Source organism: Siniperca chuatsi, linkage group LG10 (assembly GCF_020085105.1).
Source record: "Siniperca chuatsi isolate FFG_IHB_CAS linkage group LG10, ASM2008510v1, whole genome shotgun sequence".
NCBI classification, from domain to species: Eukaryota; Metazoa; Chordata; class Actinopteri; order Centrarchiformes; family Sinipercidae; genus Siniperca; species Siniperca chuatsi.
In genome coordinates, this window is record NC_058051.1 from 16,987,081 (window position 1) to 17,004,481 (window position 17,401).

A 17,401-nucleotide genomic window follows, 5' to 3' on the forward strand; every position below is an offset into this window, starting at 1 on the left:
AGTAAACAAGCTAATGCCAATGCCACCTTTTTCACAAATACGCCTGCAATGGACTCTGATTTCCAATTCTGAGGTCTGACGATGTTGCCTGGTCTTCCCCTTGCTGTTGGAAATCACCAAAGACACTAACTTTGTTTTCCATTATTTTTAATCAACACAGGTGTCCCATAAGCGATTGTAATAGGACGGCTGTGTTATTGGAATATTGGATAATAATTCAAGAGTCTTTTGCAACATTTAGGAAGTAGCCTATAATCATAAACAATGGACCATCATATTAATTTCACCTTGTGATAGTATCAGTTAGTCTATAAAGATTCGAAGATGGCTCTCAACAGTACAATTAAAAGTTTACAATGACGCAGGAAAGAACACACAGGCGCATCTTTTCTCCACACCATTCATTTATTACAATTTATTTTTTTTAAAGTCCGGAGGACATGTCTCTCTTTTTAACAGTCACCCACAGATAAATGTCGACATTCTGGTGGAAAATAAAATGATCACAGCAGGTTGGAACATCAGCTGGGACTTATTTAATTTGAGAGGGAAACGTCGGATACGTTCATACTGCTTGGTCAATAGGCCCAGTCTGAGTGGCCTATAAGTAGCCGTTTGCAAGAAGACTAATTGTTGCTCTGCTTTAAAGCTTATACACAAAAGCTGCAAACCAAAACATGTAATTTGATCGACTAGTGAGTCCAAGGAGACATCATATCCCAACATATCAATTTAAGGATTTTCAGAGTAAGAGGCTCACACATTGCGGTGATATTCTGGGCTGTGTTGTCAATAGCCACTCCAAAGTGGAATAATGCTGAATCCAGCAATTTGAGAGGAGTGATTACATTTTTCTGAGTTTGTGTTTATGTCATCAGGGCACTTTCTCCCACTGGAGGAGAAACAAGGTCCCAGGGCTTCACTGGTAGTACTCCTGCAGGAACTCCAGGAACATGGGTCTTGAATTGCGCAGTTGTCCTGCATGGACTCTGTCATGATCCAAAGTCAAAGGGAATGAGAGTGGACCGATTACTTTAGCTTGCACAGCCAACATGCATGCTGTGTATTCTACATTGCCTAACCGTTGGTTCAACTTCATTTTACAACATAATTATAGTCGTCCACCACTGGTCCCGTGTAGCAAGGTTTTGCATTTGGTGAAAGAGAAAAAAGTAAATAAAATGGATGACGAATTAATATGTTGCGTAATTTCAAATAGATGAGCCCGACTCATCCACAACTCTCTTTAATAGTCATATGTGCAGAAGACTCGTGTAGCCACTATTAAAGAATAAAAAGGGATCTAAACAAATGCAACCGTTGTGAAAACATCCCTGCATATTCACAGACCACAGTGTAGAAAATTCCTGGGGAGCCTCAGATGTTTGCAGAAGAACGCAGTTCATTCACTGTGATTTGTTCAACTTTTTTCTAAATAGTGAAACGACGATTAGGCTCATGGGATTGCTTTTTAACGGGTTTACACCTTATTTGGGCTACATTCCCAGCGATTACCGAGTTTGTGCTGTGTGTTAACAGTGTCAGTGATAATAATTCCTCATTCAATGATTAAAATATAAAAATTACCCGTAGTCCAATAGTTTTCGTGACAGGGATAGTCAGTCTTATGTAATAATAATAATGATAATAATTAGAATATTAATAATTATAATAATAATTATCTTACCTGTAAAACTCCATAACAATATGAAATGCATGTCAGTGAGTTCACTCTGCAGTTTGTGCTATGCCTGTTTAAGGAGCTGTAGCTGTTTAGCTAGCCTACCACCAGCCCATAAACATAAACACACACAGCACATATCTCTCTAATTGTCATAAGCCAGCAAAACAGGAATCTGTTACTGGTTTTCTTAGTGCGCCTGTGGTGTTTGAAAATGATTCGTTTGAACCTCGGAGATCTTACCTAAAGCCAACCACTCCTACACATCCAACTCTTCCAAATTGATATATGACAATATCTACTTTCGATCACGTGTCTGCGGGGCGACTTAGACGGATTGCGCGTCATCTCGCCTTCCCAAATTTTTCCCTTCTGCTGCAGCTCGTATCCAAAACATCTATCTATAGTGCGGAGTACACGAGAGAGAAAGATGTTTAACTCGGTGAATCTGGGCAACTTCTGCTCCCAGACGCGCAAAGACCGGACATCCGAGTTTGGGGACAGGACTGGCTGCGCGTCCAACATCTACCTCCCCAGCTGCACCTACTACGTCCCCGAGTTTTCTGCCGTCTCCTCGTTTCTTCCACAGGCCCCGTCCCGACAAATCAGCTACCCTTATTCCACAAATCTATCTCAAGTACAGCCGGTACGGGAAGTTTCATACGGCTTGGACCCTGCTAGTAAATGGCACCACAGAAGCAATTATGCATCGTGCTACTCGGGAGAGGATCTGGTGCATAGGGACTGTCTTCCACCATCCACCATGACAGAAATGCTTATGAAGAACGAGAGTGTGTACAGCCACCACCATCACCATCACACCCATCCGGGCTCCAATCACCCCTCCACAGGTTTTTACTCCGGCGTGGGGAAAAACAACGTCCTCCCGCAAGGTTTCGACCGCTTTTTTGAGACCGCATACTGCAGCAGCACGGACAATCAGTCAGACAATTGTTTACAAAAGGGCGAGGGGGGAAAGCTGGAAAGCGACTCCCAGCAGCAGCAGCAGCAACAGCAGCAACCCACAGCCTCTGTACCCGGAGCTCCGGAGCAGGAAAAAGACCCAGAAGATGAGGAGGAACATACAAATTCAGGCTCATGCACTTCTTCCTCCGCAACAACCAAGGACGGCAACGCCAGCAAGAGCAGCCACTCGAGTAGGTATACCGAAGCAGTAAAATGGGGGAAGGTTAAGGGGACTAGCCCGGTGTTTTGTCGGTCACATTTTATGTGGAGTTTTATAAGCATTCAAAGGATTTTATTATAACCCTACAAAGCTCTTTCTTGCAACGAGAAGAATTTTTACGATGGGAAAGCGCTTTGAAAAAAAGGGGATGTTATACACAGACGCCTCTATGGTGAGAGTCTGTGAAATTTTTAAGAGAGAGCTATTGTGACAAATGTTAACTTTGATCATGAACTTGCGTTGGGCATTTTAAGGGATTTTCTCGTTGGGCTGTCGAGAGTAAAAACCAATTGGGCAGAACATTGCTTTTGGCGTCTTGTGAATTTTCTTTTAGCTCTGGGTTTGCCCGCAAAATACATGCTGCAGAGTATTACACACTTTACGGTTAAATGCGTTCTTCTCTCTCTCTGTATCTATTTATCTGTCTTATATATCTAATGACAGATTAGAACCGTTTCCTCCAGTTGCAAGCTGACAGTACATGAATCAGAATCGAGTGTTTTGCCTCGTCCATATATGAGGAGAATCCATAGGTCTGCAAGTGATGCTATTTCCTCAGTAGCCGCTGGAAAAAAAGAAGCTTAAATCCATTTAGCTTCCACTAATGATTTGCATGCAAGCTGGCATTACTGTTAATTTGAACGACTGACTAGCATGAAGTACAATTATGCTTTGATTTTAAGTGCTGAAGTGGCTATTATTGCAGCACACATGTCCTATTGGTGTTTAGCCTCATGCACATTGTATTAGCCCAGTCAGGCTGCAGATACAAGCTAACTGTTCCACACAAAAACAACAAGGAAAAAAAAATCCATTCCCCAGTCACCTGTTTGATAAGAAGTTATAGGGCCACAGAGGTCTGCACAGGCCATTGCAAACATGGCCAGTGCATTTCAACTCACTGCCAAAAGATTGTGTAAATTGTTTAGCTCCAGAGGAATGTGACGCACATAATGCGCTGAAATACTTTTGTTGTTGCATATTAATAACAGATAAACACGTACTTAGAGGCTGTAAGTTGATATTATTTCCTTTAAGCGATTCGGATATTTAACACTCTTTATGGCTGGTTTATCTGATATAGCCTCAGCTACTTTGCTTGATGAGTGCTGACTGAAATGTTATCATTACTAATGCCACTGAAACGGAATTCCTAGCATCTTGCAAGTCTATAGTCACCCCCGCACCGAAGCCTATTTTTGTATATATTATTATTGTTAATTCATGTGCCGTTGTTGCTATGTCCCGTGCCACTCTGATTGGATTTTGAATTGTATTTTTTCTTCAGGCACTCCTCGTACAAGGAAGAAGAGGTGTCCATATTCCAAGTTTCAGATTCGAGAGCTGGAGCGGGAATTCTTCTTTAACGTTTACATCAACAAAGAGAAAAGGCTTCAGCTTTCCCGAATGTTAAACCTCACCGACCGCCAGGTTAAAATTTGGTTTCAGAATAGAAGAATGAAAGAGAAGAAGCTGAGCAGAGATCGCCTCCAGTACTTCTCTGGGAACCCCCTATTGTGAGCAGGAGCAAAAAGTGTCACAGTCTTGGTCAGTGACATTAAGGCCTACTCTTATCTCATTGAATTGTTATCGTGGGCATAACCATTTTCTAAAGGAGCCCAAATCACCAACAGTGCAATGTTAAAGTGGACAGTGGGAGTAATAGGCCTGCATGGAATAAAGTCGCCATTTTCTTATTGCCCCACGGGCGGCGGTGAATTTCTAGCTGGTCCCCAGAAAGGCCTACATGTTTAGAATAATCATTTATACCTATGCTGTTCTTGAATATGTCCCTCTATTTATCACAATTCTCCACTGTGTTTATTCTATTGTTCATATAGACATATTTGTTGTTAAAATATCCAATGTAACAAACAATTTGAATCCCTATTGCGCAGACAACTTTTAGCTCTTCCCCTTCTCTCTGGTCTATGTATATAGCATATCCTTATCTAATTATTTCTCGACCAGAGTAAGAACAAGTTATAGCAAATCTCCAGGCTGCATTTTTCGCCATTGAGAACTGTGACGTCCAATCTGTGAAAGTATACCCCCCCCCTGTACAGAGTAGCCTATGCAATGTGCATTCGTGACTGTAAATAGGCGTATGTTGAATTTCCTTTCCCCTATCCCTGCTGCTATTTTTCAGTATAGTGCCCATACAACTTTAACAGCTTTAACGCCAACACTCGTTAAATTATTTGCTTAAAACATTGGTACTTTGGATTCCAGAGAGGAGGAACAGAGTGCTGGTCTGTGTATCATTAATATAATACCTATGAAATAAACAGAAACGTATAGGCAAAACTCAACGACTTTGTGCTTTTTGTGCTATCATTATCACAATGACCATTACTGGTATGACTATGCATTTATTCTTGACAGCCGCAATGTTTGCTGCTTTTGCTTGGTCGTGAGTCACGCCTTTTGGAGATAGCAACTGCTCATAAATGTGGGTATAACCTAAAACTGTTGGCCTACATACATAAAATTAGCACACTTTTAACTTGTGTTAATGGCTAGTTCATGATGATACACACCTTTTGCTGTGGTAGATTTGGTGGCGGTTGTGAAACTAAGGAAATAGTGTCGGCGGGCCTACACTTGTCAGATTTTAGGCTACTTTAAGGTTACACCACGCTGAAAGATCATGTTTAATTTTTAGCAAGCGTGTTAAACGATGATAGAGCCCAGATCTTAGAAATGTAGAGAAAGAGAGTGGAATGATAACCTCGTTTAGTGCCCACTAAATGGAATCGCCACTCTTTTAGTCTAGACACTGCCATAAAGACAGAGGCACTAAATGGCTATTTTTTTTTCTCTTAATTGCACCGTCTGTTCGGGGGGAATTGCGTTCACTTCCGCAGTAAATAGTAAACAAGCAAGACTGGATGTCCGAAGGGGGGAAAAAAACTTGACAAGAGGTTTCGACATGAACTCTGTCTGTGGAGTCTGCAAAGTCAAACAAAACCCCAACCCCCTCTGCACACAACCGTCATGTCCACCACTCTTCTAATCTGAAAATCGGAGCAAATCCAGTCTTTTCCAGAGTAGAGATTTTTACGGTCACGTAAGTTTAATATTTATTTATTTTTTTTTAAGATTTGGCCTGTGAAAGATCTCGTGAAATTCTAATGTTTTGCAGCTCAGATATTGCCATGCATTTGAAGTAATAGTCTATTTGTCGGAGCTGACCCCAAACATCGGCCTATTTCAACACATCAGTTATGAATAAATAATTGTTGACTAATTGGGCCATGTGTTAGGAGTTATAACAAGCGATAGCTAGGGGAAAGGAAATCATAATTGGCATGTTCTTTTTTTTTTCTTTTTCCAAATCTGAGTGTGTGTGTGTGTGTGTGTGTGTGTGTGTGTGTGTGCCTTACGTGAACGCATGTGTATTTCGTATGTGTGTTCCCAACATATGTGCATGATGATTGCACGTGTGCATTAACTACAATTTATAATTAAATGTAGTCTTTGAACTTCAATAATGTCAAGGCCTTCACCTTTAACCCGCTGCAATAAAGTAGAATCAAGGAGCCCCTTTAGCCCGGAAATGTGTGCAGCGGCGGGATGGGCCAATGAGAGTGAGTGGGAACAGAAAATGGAATGTGTACGGAGACCAACTTTGACCCCTCGCATTAAACTACAGCAGGTAACTTTGCCAGCTTTAGCACGCCCTGTAAATACACTTTATTGTCCCTGTAAAATGTATACGTTTTCACGCATGATACGTTTTAAACCATGTTGGTATAAACTGTAGGCCTGTATTTGTTTCTCTAAAGAAAACATGTTGGTGTGTGGCTGTCGCAGTGTGCTTGTCGTAATGGGTGGTTCTGTAAGTGCAAACATGACGGTTTGTGCGTGCGTGTGTGAGTGCGTGTGAGTTAGTACATCCTTTGATTCCTGACTTTGGATGTGACTCCAGCTCAGGCTGTGCATGGATCAAAGAGATTTTACAGTGCAGACTTCTGTATGGTTATGTATTTACTTCTGAGTGTTTAGTTAAGGCTGTGGTCGTTTTGTTTGAGGTCGGGATAAAGGTTAAGTTTTTGGTCAGGGTTTGAATTATATTAATGTGAAGAAGGAAAAGACAACAGGGAGGAAAAGTCGCCCTGATTGTATCCACGTGACACACACTTTGTAGTGCATATATTATCGAAAACCTGACAGGTCTTTTCTCTACACGAATTGAGATCAGGGTCACTCTGCATATGTCAGTGTAATATCAGGAAGGACAGGGGGCCGTTGTGACAAAAGAAAGGCGACGCACACTAGCGGAGATCAAGGCTATAGGAACCCCTCTCTTGCCACACCCACCAACCTTGGCCCTGGGACGGTGACGTGGATAATTTGTAGGTTTCTCCAACACACAACGTCACTAACAGAGAGCGCTGCAGAGGCTCCTGCAAATGTTGTCTATCAACCACACGGGGGCCAGGAGTCTCCCGGCCTCTGCACTGTTTCGTTTCCTCAACGGGATCTTGAAAACGTTTCCTGAGATGGATGCCTCGGTGACATCAGAGTAGTAGCCTATTATTAGTCGTGGAGACAACCTCTTCGTAATGTGTTGTGTGACAGAAGGACAGTCCACGCTGCTGGAATGCAGCTCCTGCCTTGTCTCACTTTGGCCTGTGCACTTGGGTGTTGTGGTTAAGGAAAATGGCGGTGTGTTTTATGTAGATGAGGTGAACCAGGAGGGAGAGGATATAGCCGGATGCCATTAAAATGTGAAAGGCAAATTAATTCAATCAGCTACATAAAATCTTAGGAATTATTTTAAAGAATCTCAGTTGTTCGATCTGATGCTGCAAACTAAGACTTTATTTTATTTTGGGAATGAGGCTATACACAAATAATATTTGCTTATTGAATCCAGGGAAGAGTGTGTATTTATATTTAACGTTGTGAGATTACTCCTGTAGACCTAACTAAAAATAGTATGGCAATTTAAGGAATTACAGCGTACTTGTACTTACTTATTTTTTTTAATCTTGGTAATAAAAGTAACAGTTTAGGAAAAAATATATAAAAATGCTTAACAAAACGTAAATAAAAATGTAGTATAGGCTATATATATATATATATATATATATATATATATATATATATATATATATATATAAAATCCAAAGATCCAAGATCCAAAGAAGTGTTCTCATCAATAGGGATTTTATTCGATGCTGTTTTTGTAACATATCCAGATAGTTTGTTGCGGATTTAAGGTAACTATTCATCAGTTATAATTTGTTAATTGTTATTGTGATTTTAATAGTGAAGTAAATGTAGTGGTATTCCTGTTTTTTCTCTGCAAATACTAATGAAGGAGTTATAGGCTATTGAATGGTTTTATACTACAGTGTGCTACTCACATCTCAGCACCTATCCTGTTCTATAGGGCCATAAAACAGTTCGACGCTGTAAAACGAGCTCCTGCTATTGCTGCAACCAAATAACTCTCAAAACGCTTGAATTTACATTAGCGCATTTGTACGGTGCTACTTATTTATTGTTGCCACCAAGCTCAGTCTGACTGTAATTTATAGCGAGTTTTAAGTTAGATATGGCGGCATGTGTGTGTTGGTGTGGTCGTCAAAAGTAATAATATAATACTGCTGTACTTTGATGGCGGTTACCACTCCGGTTTTTAATCAAGAACTTACATGATTCTGACACCATAAATTTGCAGTCGTGCATTGAGTGGACAGCAGCATGAAAGAGGACACAAAGCAGAACCTCCTCACATCCAACTGGAAAGATATTTCAAAGTGGCTGCCAGGAGCAAATTAGTTGTGTCGCCCCAGTGGCTCCTGATTAGTACAATAAGGAAACTCGCTACCATGCCGTTTGTCCCGCAGCATTCAACACCCATACCTGTTTGTAATATAATAACAGCCTCCAGGTTTGCAATCAATTGGACGACAATTTAGTGGCTAAAGTGCTGGCTGTAGTTTAGACAAGTGTAAAGACCGTGGTAAAATACAGTCGAAGTCAACTCCGTATGTGTGTGTCCTTGTAGCCCAGGGTGCGGTGTTAGTATGTGAGGACATTCTTGAAGGTTTAATGCACACACAAATACAGCATGCACACATTTAAGAAAGAAAAAGTGTTTGCATGTAGGCTATAAGCATTTGCAGAAAGAAAATCCCGAAATTGTAGGAATGTCTTATTGGAGAGCAATGCTGCGTTCGTGTTTCCATGAGAGAAACAGACCTGGATAAACAGTAAACATTTTGTGTGGAAGCAGAAAGGTATGCATGCTCAGCGAAAGCTTTCCATTTTTTAAATAGCCCTTTTGTCTTAATACTCATTATAGGCCTATACAAATGTAGGGCTAATAATCCCATTAAACTCTATTACATATTCCTGAATTGCCCACCTCTCACTTCTGTGTCATAATACTGTATGTACTGCACAATTGCGTGTGATTGTTGCAGGCTCAAATCTTCTGTCATTATGTCCATTCTATACTGGCAGAACTATCAAATCACAAACTCATGTTATTAAGTCTGTGGCATCATAATACACATTTCCCCACATTGTTCGGTCAGTGACATCACACTACTCTTGCTGCTATGGCGCAACACAATACTGACTGTCACATCTGTGACACCACAATGCTCATTATGTTATTCTGTCAGGTGTGTGATATTCCAACAAGTCTATTGTTCCCATTATCATTTCAGGTCAATGACATCATAATGCATATTTTTGGTATACCAGCCATAAGGCATCACAATGTTCTCTGCACCTATTGTGAAATTTAACCATTATCTAGAGCTCAGTGCTCCTTGCTAAGTTGTACACATATAATTTGTTTTTATGTGCATGACTTTTTTGTGCTGGGCTGAGTTGGAGGTAGCCTGCAGGCAAGGTGTGAATGTGTCATAAAGTTTTTTTTTTTTTGCGTGAGTTTGTGAGGTGGACCATACATTAGGTGTGGTTATTAATGTGTCCCCACATGAGGCAGAATGTGTGTGTGTGTGAAAATAATATCCTTAATAATCCTTTATTTCAGCATGTTCGTGTTCTTGGGTGAAGAACTTAATTCCTCAAAATGTAATTTTTTCAGGAACTACATAAAACTTTTACCTTACTTGTGCCATGCCAGTTTATAGTTTATAGTTATGAGTTTTCAAAGGATTTCGTGAGCTCAATGTGTTCTCCACACCCATGAGACCACGTTATCCTTCCGTGTATCCTCAATTAATATAAAAGTCACAAAAACTGAAGAGGCAAGTTTTTCATCCAACATCAGCGATCTGTAGCTACGATTGGCCACATTTCTTTCGTAAATGTGGGTAATGTTGGGGATAGAAAATGACCACAAAGACACTGGTTATTTCAAATATTTATTTTACTTACATCAGTGCATCACAGTCAAGGAAAGGTTCTGTCTCATCTTGAAACATCGCTGTACATATGCAAATGAAGACAAATATTCAAAGACATACATTGATAATATATCTTGCCCTTGCCTTTGAAAATGAGTCTGAACTGAACACACAGACACACAGACACACAGACAGACAGGCACACGTGCACGTCTCGCTTAAACCAGACTATAGGACACAAGCACACCCTCATATCTGTGGTTAATTATTTCAACGAACTTTTTAAACTGCATGGCTAAACGCATGCCATGGAGTAGGCTATCTGAGTTTTGAAATGTTTGCTAGACATCTGTTGGTAAGTTGCTAAGCTAATGACAGGCCTGATTCACTTTCTGCTCAAGACAGTCCAATCCTTTCAAGAGCAAAATGCTGATGAGACATAGTTTTGTGGCAGTCCTAAAACGTTAGGCGTATTTGTTACATTACTATGGCCTCACTGAAAAGTGTGTTTTCTGTGTTTTTAATTATATATATCACACATCTAGAAAATATGGAATTAGTTGCATAAGCTTTATGTTTTTTTAAAAAAAAAACCCAACCCTAACCGTGTTCGACTTTATGCAATTAATTTTGTATTAAACCTCTGTATTAACATTTTGTGTTCAAACTATAGCGAGAATCATCAGCGCTGGACGTTTCTGCAGCAGTGTGTTGCAGCAAAAGTATCTGCGGGTTTGTTTGGACTGAATAAATGTCCTAAAGCGTACTTTTTGCAGTACAGAAAACACAGGCCTAACGTAACACAACACCACTAATCGAAGAAACGGGGATTTATTTTAACTGAACACAAGATACGGAGTGAGAAAATAAATGTATCGCAGATTAACACTGGGCTGTTCAATTCAAACACCATTGTGAACGTTTTGTCTCTATCCAGTAGGTTAAAGAGATTTCACAATAACGTTAGTGTTGTCATGTTTTTTTTAATTTATTTACATGTTTTAAATGATGTGTTTTCGAAGTCAGTTTGAGTAACAAAGAGGTAACCTGCTCATTTTTTCCTATTTACTGGATTGTGTTTCGCAATATAAGCTCCCATCTAAATGTGGTTGGCTGGTTTCGGCTGCAGCACACTGTTTGTTTACGTTAAGTTTTCACCTGAACGGGACAAATGTAAACTCTTACGGTAACAACATCTGAATAGATTTGAGGAGAAAGGGTGAATTGAGACTAATCAACCTTTTTTTGTAAAAAAAAAGAAAAATAATTATTTTTTTTATTTAGGCCTCTCTGCATAAATAGCTATACGTGCAAAATCCGCATTCATGTTGATGAGAGAGCCATACTTAATTCACATACCAGCTCTTCTGGCCCACAGCGATTCTGAGAATGAAAACATTAACAAAAACAAACAAGTCAGTAAGACTGTTCAGTTCAGATCTATATTGAAAGCAACAAGAAACATCCTGAAAATAATACAGGATTGTGTATAACAATAGCTCAGGTATTCCATGAGTTATTTATTAGGCTGTAAAATGTTTTGTGTCAACAGTAACGAAAAACTAAACAAAAAAAAGACAGAAATAAAGAAGAAGAACCATTACGCTTGACGTAATTCTGTATGGGTTTCCTTTTACACCACAATAATAAATATCTGTTATAGGCCCATCATCCACTAGCGTACAAATTCCACCGTCTAGTTAATATTTTGTAGCCCATTTCAAGAAAAGAACCAGTTAAACAGCTAAGTGCGGCTTCACGAGTTAGCCCAATCTAGTTAAAGTTCACTAATTGGTGTAATAAGATCTAATATGTTTGCTTTTTAACGAATTCTGGTGTAATTCTGTTGGAGTAGTGAAGTCATATGAAGAAAAATATTTGACCCTCAATAAAAAAAAGACCAGGCCGAGGTATAAGGTTTTCGTAATTAATGCATGAAATGTCTTACTGTCAGTCTACAAAAGGATGTCAGTAAAATGCATTTCGGACCATATCACAATCTTAAATTTAGCAGGTCAACTGCAAAAGCCAACATTTAATTTACTGTAATTCTTAGGCTACTTCACAACAGCAAGGGTTAAAACCTAGTCTGCAGTTTGACGATTTATTTTCAGTTTAAAATTCATAAAGAAGTTCGCATTTCTGCTCTGGTTATTCTTTTGAATAACACACCTGCGTGCAGCTTACCTTGCTAAATCGGTGGCCACAACAAAGCAAATCGATGAAAACAAACAAAAAGAACTGACACAAAATGCACTCTTTCTTATGACAAATCTTCGATGGCTTCATCTCCATAGCACCGGCTCCAGGACGAAAAGGAAATCACACCTTGACTAAATACATTTTCTTTCAAAGATCTGACGTTCTGGATTAAACAGGATTTAAATACTCAAAAGCCACGTAGTAAGCGCCTTTAAAAAAATTCCTGCAGCAGCAGCCGTCCTTTGTTCCCTCTGGTGTGGACCTGCTGTCCTGGCCAGCAGATGGTCGCTAGGTGGCGCTCTTGCTCCATCCAAAACCCTCCAGGTTTCCCAACTTGACCGCGCTGACGTCACGTCAGTCTGGAGCATCAAGGCCACTTCCACGCCGCTATTGGTCTGAAAATCACATGACATGTCTCCCAGCATCCATAATTATGTTACTGATATTTTTGCACCCCCCTCCAAAAGATGTCAGCATCCTACTGTCCTTATTCTCCTGCAGTAATCCCGTAGTTGAGAGCAGTGGAACACACCAAACGACTATTGTGTTGCTAAATGCAAAAATGTCATGTCCGAATAACATAGCGCCCGGTAACTTCCTGATGGATTCCTTAATGGGAGGATCATCTTCCTTCAGGGGTGAGGGTTATTCCGGCAACCCCGGAATGTACATCCACACAGCTGCAGAGTACGGATATTCAGTGATGAGAAACATTGGGAAGGTAGGACCATCTCCACTCTCCAAAAGAGACGAGGTTCCTCCAGGCTGTCTGCCGCTCAGCGGCTTCCAGGATGCTCCCTACCTGTCAACACAGCTGGCCACATGGACCCCAGGCTCCAAATCCAGTAGGGACGAACAACCTGTTGCCCAGTGTTTACAACCCTGCTCGTTTCCAGCGGGCAACGTCAAAGAGGAGGCGTTTTGTTGCCTCTATCAGGATGACAGCAATAAGGGAAAACAGACAACAGAGTCGGCTACTTACATCCGGCTTGGGGACAATAGCTGCCGGCCTGAGCAAACTGCCGCCTCGTCCAGCGGCTGTTTCCAGGTGTACAACGGAGAGAGGCCGCAGCAGGACGACCAGCAGTTCCCCTCCGGCTTCTCTCTGACCCACTTGGCGACATCTGTTGAATCAGCATCAGAATCGACAATAAGTTGCAGCAAATCGGCGCAGGAGACAGCGAGAGAGGTTTCAAAGACAGATGAGAGTCAGAGCAGGAAGGAAGAGAAGGCCAAGAGTGACAGCTGTTCAGATAACTCGGACGGGGAATTAAAAGGTAGACTACTACTAGCAATACTATACTCCCTTCCTCCTCCTCCTCCTCCTCTTCCGTGACACACATGTAGGCCTACAAACACGCACACATCCATGCATACAAACACACACACACACACACACACACACACACACACACACATATATATATATATATATATATATATATATATATATATATATATACACCCATAACGTGTAGACGGTTTTAGTAGATTATTCCACACGTGCATTAATCCAATCAGTTGTGTGTGTGCACGCTGTATTGCGTCATGGCCCAATAGTGCAGACATGTGTTTGATAGCAGTGCCACGGGCTGTATGGGCATTTGATTTGACAGCCTCGCCTAGCAGGGGTTATGGTGCCCGTGGCATTTAACACCTTTCCATTAATGTGAGAATGTGAGATGGGCAGTTATCATTGAAATAAACACGCTCTCTCTCTCACACACACACACATACATACACACGTATCACTCCCTCACTTTCTCTCTTACATGGGTCATTTACATTGTGAGACGTAACCATTTTTTAACAGCACCATTTTCCGCCTCAAAATTCTCGGATTGAGCCAACATAAAATTCTACGTTTTTTTTTTTTTACCCAGTTCCCAGACTTATTAAAAACCTCAGGGAACATTTCGCAGAAACATTTATCATAAATACACGTACACTTTTCTGCGTCGACGCAACGATAATTCAAGATAATTCAGTCCAGTTTTTACTACATAATTATTTCAAGTGAAAGTCCACGTCTGGGCACATTTTTTCTTTCTTTTCCTTCATGCTAACAGTAGCAGCTTGATAAGAAGGCACCGAATTTGTCTTTTTTCCGTTTGACAAAACCACGAATATGTTTGACAAGTAGCTAAATTAACTGTTTCAACAGATTTTTTTTAAATTAAACGGCAAATATTTTAAACACACGCGTATTATAATTATTATGCCCCTGATAAATTGATGCTTGCTACAGCTAATGTTATTGCTCGCCCCTCTGCCATTTTTCTTTAGCTCTTATTTAAAATTAGTTTCAGTTTGTTGTGTTATTTATGGATTTAGCTAACAGCCTCATACATGACGACCAACAAGCTCCTTTCATTTCATTTTAATTTAATTGCAGGATACAGCCAGGCAGCAGGACCGTCTTTTTGAGTGTGTGTATGGATGTGTGTGTCCTGTTAATCCCATATTACTGAATTAAATGTTTTGGTAATGATTAAATGTGGGCCACACACTGAGTGTTCACATTAGGGTAATTATTACTATAACCTGCGTGTCTTGTGTGTGTGTGTGTGTGTGTGTGTGTGTGTGTGTGTGTGTGTGTGTGTGTGTGTTTATATGTAACAGAGGCGTTATTCCCTAGAGTCCGTAACCTAATCAAGGAATTAACTGAATGTGCAGCAGTGTGATTAGCCCTGCTATCACCGACATGCCTTGTTTCTTTGTCTTTATTTGTTCTAAATCTGGTATTGTGGTACACAGACTTCCTTTTGTTTTGGGATGAACCTCGGAAAAAAAAATCATTTGGCTCCGGTGTGCAAAGGTAATAAAATTTTATGGGAGTCTGAGGTGCAACATAGACAAAAGAAGTGCTTACCATCCTAGTTTGATTTGATCTAATTATAGCTGCACATCACACAAAAGCAATTTGCAAGCAGTAGGAGTTGTAGCAAAAGGTTGGATATTCATTTGTTGAAGCGACAGTCACGGAGAGTCGACACCCAGGTAAAGCTGTTCTTATAAACTACTCATTTTGATCCAGATGAACGGTATTAAATGTGCATTTGAGATATGGGCGTGTACGAGGCATCCAGTGTATTGATGTAGGTTGTAAAGCTTCATATGCTCTCTGCACAAAATGACTCTCCGGATTTGGCCACAGTTGCTCATTATTGTATTTCTCTTGCTCCGATAGATGATTTATCCGCGGAAAAGACAACTGGAAGCTGGTTAAAAGCCAAAAGTGGAAGGAAGAAGCGGTGTCCCTACACAAAGCACCAGACGCTGGAGCTGGAGAAGGAGTTCTTGTTCAACATGTATCTGTCTCGGGAGCGCCGCCTGGAGATCAGCCGGAGTATCAACCTGACCGACAGACAGGTCAAGATCTGGTTCCAAAACAGACGCATGAAGCTCAAGAAGCTCAACAGGGAGAGCAGAGAAAGAGGGCAGAGTGTAGTTTATAACTACTCCTGAAGAGATTTTTCCCAACACGTACATTCACATTCACACATACACTCATACACATACACACGCACATACACACGCTCACACATGCACATGCATAGACATGACAGGCGCAGATATAGACAGACATGCATGTGTCATCTTATAATGCATTCAATTATCATTAATCAATTTTCTCTTTATACGCACATACACACACTCACATAGACGTACACACAGCGTGCCTTCCTATATGAACTACAAAACGCTGAGACCTGCAGACTAGACTTGAGTTCCAGGTGAACACTTGCAGCAGCGCTGGAACAGTGAGGTGCTATATTACCTTGCAGTGATAATTATAATATAACATGAACCGAACTTAAGGAAGAGGCAATCTCAAGCAGTCTATAAATAACTCGTGGCATGCAAGCTGTTTCACTTTGCTATAATGAATGTTTTGCCACTTGTGCAGCTTCTTCGTTGGTGTCTGTTGCTGTGGCATATTCGTGCAGTGTAATGTGCATGCACAAGACGATATTAAGCTATGTCATGGCAAACGAGTCCAAAACAATAAAAGGAGGGGGAAACGGAAAGGTATTACCAACTTTGTCCTTCCTCTGGTATAGTGGTGTAAATGAGAGGGAGAGAGAGACACTGCGGATGAGAGAAGGAGATTATGGCAGTTTTAATACAAGTGAGAGACCATAACGTTGATTTAAATATTATCCAGGTGACCACAGTAAGTCAAGGTCATAAAATTCTAATGTCAGGTTCGCCCTGGAAAGCGTTGGGGGTGGATTTTATGATCTGCAAATATAATGTGCTGCAGCAGTAAAGATGCGTTTAAAGGTGTGTGTGGAGGAGGGCTAATCCACACAGCAGAGACTGCAATGTGCAGGCTCCAGCCGGGGCGCCGGGCTGGAAGGAGCAGCCGCCTCCACCCGGGATAATGGAGCTTCATGGGAGCAGGAGATAAGAAAGATAAAAGGGACAGCGACCGCGACGGCTGCAGGAACAGTAATAACAACAAGCATCATGGCAAACACGTGGATAACTAAACTCACCGGGAAGGCGTCTGCAGAAGGCAAGTGAAGGTAGGATATTTGTATTTCCTGTTTTGGAAAGTATGCCACATCTGTCGGGGGAGGTTGCTTGACAGCTCTAGTGGCACGCATGGTGCACGCCTGCACACACCGATAGTTTATATGAAGCTGTTGATATTAATCAGCGTGCTGCTGACTTCTGTTTTCTTTCTCACTGGAATCAAAAATGTTGGTTGCTGAATATTTTGCATTATGTTTCTGGAGACTAACTGTGACTGATTTCTGAGTTTGCTTACTTGGAACAGCTGAATGAATGGCTGTGCTGTGCTGCTACAGTGCTGTTTATGGAATCGGAACAATAGCGTATTAAGACTGACACTGTTTTTTATGAGTAAACAATTCAAGATATGCAAGTTGTCTACAGCAGTGTTAAGAAAGTAGCTTGACTGCAGCCCTAGTAGACCGTAGTGTGTTTTATTGTGTTGGTACTCGCCTTTTCTCTTTGTGCTGGATA

General features: G+C 40.9%; 2 protein-coding genes across 2 annotated transcripts; both read left to right on the forward strand.

Annotated features, from left to right (window-relative positions):
• The first annotated feature begins 1,963 nt into the window (after positions 1-1,963).
• Positions 1,964-15,726, forward strand: hoxc11a (homeobox C11a). Its single transcript, XM_044211558.1, has 4 exons — positions 1,964-2,838; positions 4,156-5,937; positions 6,398-6,525; positions 15,597-15,726. The coding sequence occupies exons 1-2, from the start codon at positions 2,112-2,114 to the stop codon at positions 4,386-4,388; spliced, it is 960 nt and encodes a 319-aa protein (XP_044067493.1). The 5' UTR covers positions 1,964-2,111; the 3' UTR covers positions 4,389-5,937; positions 6,398-6,525; positions 15,597-15,726.
• Positions 8,033-16,406, forward strand: LOC122883206 (homeobox protein Hox-C10a-like). The gene is made up of 2 exons (XM_044211557.1): positions 8,033-13,683; positions 15,597-16,406. The coding sequence occupies exons 1-2, from the start codon at positions 12,813-12,815 to the stop codon at positions 15,872-15,874; spliced, it is 1,149 nt and encodes a 382-aa protein (XP_044067492.1). The 5' UTR covers positions 8,033-12,812; the 3' UTR covers positions 15,875-16,406.
• The last annotated feature ends 995 nt before the right edge of the window (positions 16,407-17,401 follow it).